General features: G+C 36.2%; 1 protein-coding gene across 1 annotated transcript; it reads left to right on the forward strand.

Moving 5' to 3' along the window:
- The first annotated feature begins 815 nt into the window (after window positions 1–815).
- Window positions 816–8,558, forward strand: LOC143243191 (uncharacterized). Its single transcript, XM_076486992.1, has 4 exons — window positions 816–889; window positions 1,772–1,879; window positions 8,109–8,216; window positions 8,366–8,558. The coding sequence occupies exons 1-4, from the start codon at window positions 862–864 to the stop codon at window positions 8,428–8,430; spliced, it is 309 nt and encodes a 102-aa protein (XP_076343107.1). The 5' UTR covers window positions 816–861; the 3' UTR covers window positions 8,431–8,558.
- Window positions 8,559–11,412: the final 2,854 nt, after the last annotated feature.

Consider the following 11,412-nt stretch of genomic DNA (forward strand, 5'->3'; position numbering starts at 1 on the left):
TCAAACTTTAGTTTTTAAGATCTCGCACTTTTATGTGATAAAGTGGAAAGTGTGTGGGGAAACGTTATGATGTTAAAAGTGTGCAATAACAAGTCCACCAATTTTTAATACAGCCGATAAAGTCGGCATTTTGAGATTGCAATAATTTACTGATCTGAGTAACAAAATCAAAGAATGATTTTAATAAACTAGTCACCATTATATATAAACCAGTTTTATGTATCAATTATTAACAATAGAGCTTTTCTTACATCTTAGACTATCTGTATGTAACCAATTGATTGGATCTTGGTAACTGGAATATTGTTAATAAATTAAATTATAAATCTGACGTAAGACATTTAACACTTTATTAACATCAGTTGACACTTACATTGTACCTTTCATCCTTTTAATTTTGTGTTTTAGTTATTACATTATGTTTTGGGTTTGTTTAACATACACTCAAATCCGATTTTAAGCGTTTAGAGCTTACAATCTTACCACCGATGTTGTGGACATGAGGTATTACTATAATGTTTAAGTTTAAACACCAGAAGATAGAAAACATTAAGAAACCGTCACACCTAACTTGTGTAATTACTTGTGTTTTTATTACCAATAATAGATATTAGAGTGAACTAGTTTTAAACTTTATTTTTCAAGTTCAGACCAGTTATATGAGATATTTAGATACATTACTGTTTATAGTAATTAGAACATGTTTGTTCATGATAATTGGCTAGATATAACACACGGTTCGTTGTTGGTCATTTTGCACACGAATCATTTTCTCGATGCAAATAAAAACTTCCACCACAGACAGGTTAGACGGAAATTACAGTTAGAAGCAGAAAAGATAGTGTTTTACTAGTGGCAATAATGACGGACGCAGCTTGTAAATGTGGAGGTGGGGTTTAGTTTATGTTGTGCTGTAAATAATAATCAGGATGTATATATTAGGTATTTGAGTGTATGTTAAATAATATTATAAACAAGTAGGGGGAGTTGAGGAACAAATTATAGACATGAGTAAATAAATGTTGGTGATGTTGTGTATGTCAGACTAGTTTGGATAATGTTTGTGAAGTATTTTGGATGTGTGAAGTAAGGGTGATGTAGTAATAAACAAAACTTTATAAATAGTACTTAAAAGTTTATCGGTTTAACTTTAATGTGAAATATCAACATAAATAGGCTTGTTTGGGTTTAAGCTTTTCTTACGATTCACTCGATTACTTTCAATGTTGGTAAACTTACTATATCTATTTGTAACACTACCAATAATATATTTTATTGAAACTTGTACGTGTTTTCTCAAATCAAAGCCCCATCAGGCTATCTGCCGATTCGCCTAGGGGAATCGAACCCCTGATTTTACCATTGTAAATCCGAAGACATACCGCTGTACTACCGGGACCATTTATTGTACCTTAAGCTAAACATAAACCTTAATTTTAACCAAACTTTTTTAAAATGTAATTAAATCTTAAACTCCCAATTTTCACCACTTGCATTATTTATATTTAAATGTTTTATCTATTGTATACAACCTGTTTCTTATTGCTTTTTGTGACGAGCTGGCTGTAAGTGTAGTGATTTACTTAACGAATTGTGGGTAATATGTATTGTAACTACTACACAATAACAAGTGTTTACATGTATATTACTTGTAAACAACGAAAACGTTTCATTACATGAGTAATAATGAATTAACTTGTAGTTCTAATACTATAAATCTGTGTAGCATTCATACCTTACTTATGTTCTACTTGTCTTCTCTTCCATGAAGATCAAATGTGCACGTGCATCAAACAATGCACGTGTGGCAAAGAACAGGGTTGTAAGTGCACCACGTGCAAGAAGAAAGACGAAACTGAAAGAAGTTGTAGGTGTGAAGGTATGAAATGTTTTCTTAATACATGGGCAGCTATTAACATCCGTTTACTTAACTAGCAGGAGCTATTCAGCTATTAATATCTCTGGTTTATAACATTTTAATATTCTCTTGGGTTTTTAATTTTTTGGTTTTAAATGTAGCGGTTTTCACCTTTTGCCCTCCTATAAAGGGTGAACCCCCCTTACCTTGTATACGTCTACTGAACCTTCATTCTACTTCGTAACTAAAACTTATTTGAAAGACTACAAGTGCTTTCGGTTAATATCGACTGCACACTTTAATATGTAACGTAACGCAAATCGATATTAAGTAACATGGTAATAACACTGCTAAAAATAGCAGTATCATTGCACCAACAATAATAGTGTAACACGCATAGTCTTGCCATACCTCCACTTGAGGGTCTGTCCTGATGCCCCGTCCGGTTTATTACTTTGTGCCAGTTGACTCGGTCTTAGATCAAATATTATAAATTCTAAAAAGGATTCATGCAAAATGTAGATCTGCATACAGACCAAGCTTGTGTGTTCCCAATTCTTCATTTTAGTTAATGGGTAAATAAAGCGATATTGCTGTAACATTCAAATTGCAAACTCGTTATCCGAAATTCGGATAACTTGAACCGTAATTATTTAAGTAACTGCCGCTGCAGAAGCGGTGATCGATACCTTTATGGAAAGCTTTCTTTTCTGGAAGTGTCTTTGCTCCACTTTCTTTACAGTATTTACCACATGTGTAAATTGGTACATATTGAATTAATTTCGTTCTTTCATTTTAGAAATTCTAGTCAGTGTCTAAAGCTGGTGCAAGAACTTGCACATTTAACAGTGAATTTCATACAAATATGAATTTTGACAAGGAAAACAAAATCAAATGTTTGCATTATTTATCTATACTGTTTGTTTTCATTTATGGTGATCTCTCGAACAAAACCTAACTACTAAACATGCAGCTACTCACTCCATAGTTCGACTTTGTGTTCTTCAAACTGCCTGGCGATGCTCTTGTTAAAAGCTACCAAAGAGCAACCTTCGCTTATCACAGTTCTATCAACATCAGCTTTCAAATGTTGACTGCTTTTCGTAATTATGTTTGAACCAAAGATCCGTTCTACCAAAACGAATAATGAGGGTTATTTGTAATTCGATTACTCCTTCCTTGAAGACATTAAATAGATGTAGTCATAATTCGTTTCACCTGCATTCGATGCTTCATATCGGTAACCTGTCAATTATACGTGTCTACGTGCAATTTTCCTTCCCAGAGTAAAATTGTTTCTTCTACACTTCCAATCGATTCCTTGAGTGACGTCAGAAATCTCGTCGAATTGCTTGGTGTCCACTTAAACAAACTAACATGACTTATCACGTTTTTTCTTGTTGTGAGAACTAAAGTCCAAGCTTGTATGTATAAATAATAAAGGGGGACAACGTGTGTAGTTGATGTAACAAATAACCTTTCACAAATATTTCTCCTCGGTATGGATTTCTTCCCTTTAGTGAGAGGACCACCCAAGGAAAGTTCAGTTTCCCTCCAGTATTTACACATCCACCCGCATGTTTCCCGTGCGTGACAATTCGTGAAATGGAAAGATAAGATCCTCATGGTTGGTGTGTCCTCCCCTAACACACCTCTTTGGCCTTTACACCTATAGCTGGGTGGCCTTGAGATTATTTCCCCTTAGGACAATCGGCTGGTCCACTTGGACTAGAGTCAACCAAATACCAGTGTTGGATGTTCTTATCAGGTGAAGTAAACATTTTATCTGATACTGATGTTTGAGTATAGTGCTCACCAAACTCTGGCGTTGTTCAAGTGACGTTGTAGTACGTCCCGTTACAGGGCTCCATGGTGGGTGGGTTCAGGGGCCACTGAAATTTCCCTCTATAATTGAATTTTCTAACTAAAAACTTCAAATAGTGGCACACTGTCCCAAGGTAAACGAACACATCTTGAAGATTCTGAGCAGCAATCCTTACCACCTGTTCTACCTCCATTTTCTATATCTACGTTCTCTTTCAGACACGCCTTTAAGCCAAATGTCTTTTCTTCAGAATGAACCTGTCAGTCAGCAAGTCACTAAATAAGCTCCAATCTAGTGACATTAATGGTGGTAAGATCCCATTGCAACACGGTGAACTCCTCTTGCATTCAAAGGTAATTGAGGATATGCCTATTGAGGTTACACCTCGTGCTACTTTAAATTCATCATGAAGAATTATTGTTGAAGAATTGAGAAACATCCCAGAGTCAAATTTTCACCGGTGTCTCTGTTAAAGGAGTTTCTACAGTGAGGTCCATCTCCATTCTCAAAGATGGAATTATGATGCTGACAAATATCCTTGTTCTTGCACTTCCATCCTCACGTCCACCTGGCACCATCATAACAGGTTATCTTAATACCAGGGTACGACCATATATACCAAACCTTCTGTTTCCAATATCGGAGGTTCAGTCATTGAAAGACTTCATGTCGTGGTTCCCTGACTCGTGCTAGTTGTAGTAACAAGGACCATGATGCCTACTAGCATAAACTGTCCTCAATTGCACTGGCTCTCACTAATCCTACTTTTGTTCTTACCTCTTAACATCCATACGTATTCAAATCGAATGATCTTCAACACCTATCTTTTAATTTACACACATTCCAACAAACTACAAACTCCACATTCTTTATTTGTGGATACATGCATTTCTTTCAATACATCTTCCACCCCAAGATGCAAAACAAGCATTCGTTCACTGGAATCTCCTAACAGCAAAGACTTGCCCAATAGAACTAAGGCAAAATTAATGAAGGTCTCCATACCTCCCTCGAATAAGAAAAATTACGTGGTGGTAAACAGAAGGGTTCTCCACCCAATTCGCCAACACAGCCACCATAATACAATGGAACTATAGAAGGTTACATTCTAATCTGGATGACATCAAAACACTAATTACTTCCCACCATCCTCTCTCCTTATAGAATACATTTCTCAACCTCCCATTAGATTAGTTACCTTCAGGCATTTTTATTTGTACAGAAATGAGTCTGTGTGAACGAATGCATGGAGGGGTGGCACTGTTGGTAAATCAGCATGTGCACACCTTATCTTTACCACTCGACACGCGCTTGGAGGTTGTAGCCCTACGTGTTTCCGTGGGTCTCACAATGGTCGTGGTCGATGCCACCCCGACCTTCGTGCCCTGGTAGAAGCTGGATCAAGCAAACTAGCTCTTTCACTACCCTTGCAGAACCTTGGCCCTGTCTTCGTCTGTAAGCTACCGACAGACCACTCCAGTAACAGAAACTGTCCGTATAATACAAGCATTTGATCAATATATTCCTAGAATCTCAATATGCTTTCCATTATATTATCGTCCGTGGTAGAATCCTACGTGTCACATGGCATGAAAGGCTCAAAAAACGAGCAAAAATATTTCTGTAGATATCCTACTCTTGAACCACATCACTTTCCATGCTCAGTGGGTAAGAAATCAAAGCCATAAGGAATGTTGGATTCGGTTCATAACTAGTATATCTTGTACCACCAGTTCCAAACCTGTGGGACAATATTCGAAAGGTCTGTGAGCAATGTAATTTTGTCCCCCTCTTGTTCTTGCTCTGATGGCCAAGAAGTAGCTGATATCCAGACCATCACCGATACAGCAAGTGAAAGCTTTTGCTGGATATCTAGCTCTCCACCTTCTTAGCCACAAAGACTCGAGTGAGCGATCACCTTTTCCTTCAAGCTGTTTACTTCTATGACTAATCCACTCTCTTACACTATTGGAACTCAAATTGGCCTTTACTCAATCTCTCAGTACATCTGTTGTGTCTGATGTATACTAACATGCTTCGTCTGTGTCTCTCACCCAGTATGGGTTCTAACGAGAGTGCTCCACCATAGACCACCTTATTCTGACGTAACGTCAGAGAAGCCATTCTCAAACGACATCGTGTATCAATTCTTTCACACTGACAAGACTTGATACAACATGGAAGTATGGCATTTTGCGAAAATGGCCGTTTGACCATGTTTACTAAACACTTAATGGACAGGAGATTCAAAGTATACGAGGTGTCGCCACTCTAATTCTTCTCTAGAGGAACTTGGAGTCCCTCAGGTATGTATCTAGTGTCGCACTTTTCAGGTTAAAGATTAATGCTGTCGCTGAACAACTCGTTATTGCAAACGGGCTCTGTCGACGACTTTCGCACCTCATATCAGTCGTCAAACACGAGGTACATCGACCAGCAGCTACGGACTACCCTCAATCGCTTTCTAAAATGGACCACAGCAAACTGCTTTAACTTCTCTAAAATCGTCTGCATGTAATTTTGCTTCGATCAATACTAATTGTCTATTTCAATATGTTTATGGTTCATCCTTCTGGTGATCAACATCCGACAATTTGAAAGCAAAGGAAATAGCTTGTGAAGAAAAATGTGTAACTTTCTCAACAGTTTCAAAGATCAACGTACTTTCTTACCTAATCTGAGGAATGTTATATAATATACTTGTTTACCATATACTATTACTAAGAACGTTTTGAGTGAATAGCACTTGATGTATTCATTAGACCTTCAGATCAACAGTTAAGACCACTGCATTATAAACCGAATGTTTGTTTTACTTCGGTTTAAGTGAATTCCTTCGAAAAATAAACTACGGTTTTCTTTGAAAAACGTGTATTTACGTGAACATATGAATGAAATATTAATTAAATATTGATGTTCCTTGCCTTTCGTTTTCTAAATACACTATATAACTTACACGGTATTTTGTTACGACAGCATTATAACTCGAGGGAAGTTGGTTAATTTATCAAAGCACTTTATACCACTTTCATTACCTATAATCAAATTCGGAAACTGTTCCGCTTTGGAAGTAATGGTAAGCCTAAGTATATATAACTCCAGAGATAATCACTATCTATACCATGTACTCAATGAAACGTAAAGCATTGTTATTTCACCGAATTGTGTTTCCTGCTCCTTCCATACTGGCCTGGCATGGCCAAGCGTGTTAAGGCGTTCGACTCTTAATCCGCGGGTTCGAATCCCAGTTGCACCAAACATTCATTTTCAGCCGTGGGGACGTTATAATGTGACGATCAACCCTATTGTTCGTCAGTGAAAGAGTTGCTGAAGAGTTGGCGGTGGGTGGTGATGACTAGCTGCCTTCCCTCTTGTCTTCCACTGCTAATTTTTTTATTGCTAGCGCAGATAGCCCTCGATCAACTTTGCGCGAAATTCAAAAACAAACGTACTCCTTCTATAAATGACTACTAGAGATATCTTTGAATTCTATGAATCTAAATATTCATATTTAGCGGCTTAACTGTTTAACGATACTAAGATTTCCTTCCATGCGATTTCGTTGTTATAAAAATGGCGTTAATGAAATAGTATGAATCCATAACTCAAAATGCTTATGTTACCATTTACTGTAAGGTTTTATATGGAAGTAAAATCCAGAAATTATAGGTGTTATCAAATATTACCTAAACTGCCTTTTAGAACATAACCAGCCCTAATTATCTAGGGCTATGTCAGTTATGCTTAATATCTAGGTACGTCTTATGTAATATGGAAAGTGGTTTACAAAATCACCTAATACATTTTTCACTTAGGTAAATAACTTTTATCAAACTACGTCAGTTACTTGTCAAACTATATACATAGAGAATTACCATTATTTCATATGCCCCTAACCAAATCTAACTCTTACCAACATGTATTAAGATAGCTCGTGGTTGAACAATAGTAATCCTCTTACTTTTGCGGAATTTCTCACCTTCTACTGACTTCCTAATTTACCACTGAAACTGATTTCGAAAGCTTAACACTACTTAAGCTGTCACGTTTATTAAGTGTGATACTGGGACATAAGAGCTAAACCTTTTGTCTGACATCTTTAATCTTAAAAAAAACAAAAAACAATGGAAGTTTCATTAGCAGTTTCAACATGGTTAAAACTTCCAGTTCAAACCACACCTTCACCTCCTATTTCAACAATATTTCGTATCTTAATGACTTGTACTTTAAGAAGTGTTATAACTAACCCACACTATATACACTTCATTATTGGATTTAATCTATTGTGGATTACATAAGTTAAACTGTGTCAGTTGTTTAACTTAACGTCAACCACAAAGTAACGTTTCTGACATAATCAACTATTAATGTGAATTTCAATGTATCATAACACCTAATTAACTTGTGCCACATTCCTCTTCACAGATCCTACATGCACATGTATCGAGAAGTGCACATGTGGTAAAGAAGACGGTTGTGAGTGCATCATGTGCAATAAAAAAGCGGAAACTGAGGATCGATGCCAGTGTACAGGTATGTATAATTTTCCTGTTTAGTCCATATTGTATTGAATTCAACTTTAACCCAAAACACTTATAATTTCGTCATTAATTACTAAACGTTTATCCCTTGTTTAAACTTCGATTTTTATCATACATGTAATCTTATTTATTCCTTTCTAGAAGGAGAAACCTGCAGTTGCACATCATGCACTTGCATGCAGTTGAACATCAGAAAGGCGGACTGAATTTCCCAAAACGTTTGCCAGGTTCATATTTAGGTTGCTATTTAATGTATTCTATTTGATTGTTTACTTTGTTATATTTTTTTACTTTTTATTATTCTATTTGCAAATTAATAAATTTTAAAATTTGATATTCTGGTGTAAATTATCAATCTAAAATCACTTAACTAAAGCTTCACGAACATTGACTGTACTTTTTTTATACTGGCAACTATTGTAGTTGAACCATAATTCTTAAATCTTATTTCCTCTTGATCTATAAGCTACAATTGAAATGTGACTTAATCGTTCTATAAATACTACCCCTAATTACTGCAGTACCAGAGACTTTCATCCTCTCTTGTAGTATCTTTGTTTGTTTGTTTTGGAATTTCGCACAAAGCTACTCGAGGGCTATCTGTGCGAGCCGTCCCTAATTTAGCAGTGTAAGACTAGAGGGAAGGCAGCTAGTCATCACCGCCAACTCTTGGACTACTCTTTTTTACCAACGAAAAGTGGGATTGATCGTCACATTATAACGCCCCCACAGATGCGAGGGCGAGCATGTTTGGCGCGAACCCGCGACGCTCAGATTACGAAGCGCACGCCTTAATGCGCTAGGCCATGCCAGGCCTCTTGTAGTATCTACAAGATTAGACTGGTATTTATAGGTTGGTTAGAACAACTATCGTCAGTTAGTAAATATAAAGGATTATCTAAAACGCATCAAACAAATAGCATTAAATTCACCTGTGATTAAATCTGTTTTCCTAGATTTTCTTACTCCTACTGCAATTTTTCTAGAATTACATCCCATACTTTAAGATCTCGCCGGCTCCTTCAAAACATGAATAATACAACACAAATAAGCCTGTATACTAATATAGGCTTAACACTTAAAAACATAGTATCAACCTATACAAAACATGAAATACTATTGTTTGTTACGGTTAACATTCACTATAACGGAATGTAACTGGTTAATATCTAGTTCTTTCAACTAGTGCATTATTTTCATGTGGATAATAAGATGTGGTTCTTCACTATATATCACAATCTCATTAACAAGATGAAACCAGATAACTTAAAACATCGAACAATGATGTGTGTTTTCAAACCTAACATTTGAGTAATAATAATACAAAATATAGTGAATTGGACGTTAATGCACGTTCTATAAAAACTTTGTTCATCATCTGTTCTTGTAAGGTGGTAATACGAACCTTAAGATATCATTATGATCCTTTCAAAACGAATACTCGTGTTGGTGTTCCTGTTACTGTGTAATTAGTTTAATAAATGTCTCGTTTGTTAAGCTTAAAGCTACCGAGGGGACATTTGTTAGGCGAACAACAATTTCAGCCTACAATACATTGCCTTAGCATCTTTCACGGGAGATTTCGATCCACGTAACTTTATTCATCCATGTTTTTCTTGAATTTTACGACACTTCAGATTACTGGTTCATGAGTTTAAGCTGTTTTCTATTCAGTGTTTAATTCAGTTGAATCGCCAATCAACAAACAGAATAAATTATAATTAATTTGCAACATGAACAAAAGTGTCAACAAGTTATAAAACACAGGTACTAAAGTTGGAACTATTGAATTAATCTCATACGAAGATACCATAGTTTTATATTTCTGTTTATAAATATGTATACATACGTATATGTGTGAGTGCGAATATAGTTACCTGACGGAAAGAGGATTTCATATGAACCTTTTATACAAACTGTTAAAATATCTGTAAAAATAGGATGAGTTAAATTATCGTCGAAATGTCCTTTATCAATTACCCTTTGTCCATACCTTATAATACGAAGATAAAAGAACAGAAGTATCTTGAATAAAACTGTAGAAACTTTGAAACATCATCACGTACGTGAAGGTGCAGAAATAAAAGAATCTTCTTGTATTTAAGACAACTGTGGAAATAGTTTCTAATTTTAAGATGTTTTGTCTTTAACAACAACATTACTTGTTTGATATGTTTGTGATTTTTCACATGACTGGAGAAAATCTGTAGTTGAGAAAATGTATCCTTTTCATACACTACTGACTTCAATGTGAAACTTTTAAAAATTCTTGGAATCTTTTACCCACACTTCGCCCCTTGGAGCATGTGTTCAGCTGTACCTGACTAACTGATCCGTTTGTATTTATGGTTAAATATCACTTTGTGTCGAATCGATCTTACCTTTTTGAACATCCAAAGTCTACTGATAGTAGACTTGCATTCTATATCACAACAAAGACTGCTCATACTGGACAGGTGGTTTGTCATATTTGTTCCTTATATATATAAAAAAAGTAGGTTTTGAATATATATTTGAGTATACAGAAAAAATTGAAATAAGATCTGAATATTAGTCAAATATTAAAGCTACCGAAACTACAGGGAACATCAACCAGGCATTCGACCATGGATCTGTTAGTGAACGTACAGTTCAGCGTTGGCAACTAGTCATCACCACCCACCGTCAACTCTTGGGCTACTCTTTTACCAATGAATAGTGGGATTGACCCGACATATTATAACGCCCACACGACTGAAAGGGGGCGAGCATGTTTGGCGCGAAGGGGATGATAAACAATATAGCCATGTGTGTTGTGATCTGAGGGTCGCGGATTTGCATCCCCGAAGCGCCAAAGATGCTCACCCCTTTTAGCCGTGAGGGCGTTATAATTTACGATCAATCCCACTATTCGTTGGTAAAAGAGGAGATCAGGAGTTGGCGCTGGGTGGTGATGACTAGCTGCCTTCCCTCTAGTCTTACACTGCTAAATTAGGGACGGCTAGCACAGGTAGCTAGCTTTGTGCGAAATTCAAAAAACAAACAAATTTATATCTAAACGCGTACTAATGAACGCATACCAAATTACGATTGACGATTTTAAAGAACCCTTCTGCAGGGGGCAGGTGAGAATAAGTTATATATCCCTGTAATAATAGGTAGAAGTGCAGAATTCTTTGTGATAAAAATAAGTGAAAAGATCAGGCCCG

Source organism: Tachypleus tridentatus, unplaced genomic scaffold (genome assembly GCF_004210375.1).
Source record: "Tachypleus tridentatus isolate NWPU-2018 unplaced genomic scaffold, ASM421037v1 Hic_cluster_2, whole genome shotgun sequence".
In the NCBI taxonomy this organism is placed as follows: Eukaryota; Metazoa; Arthropoda; class Merostomata; order Xiphosura; family Limulidae; genus Tachypleus; species Tachypleus tridentatus.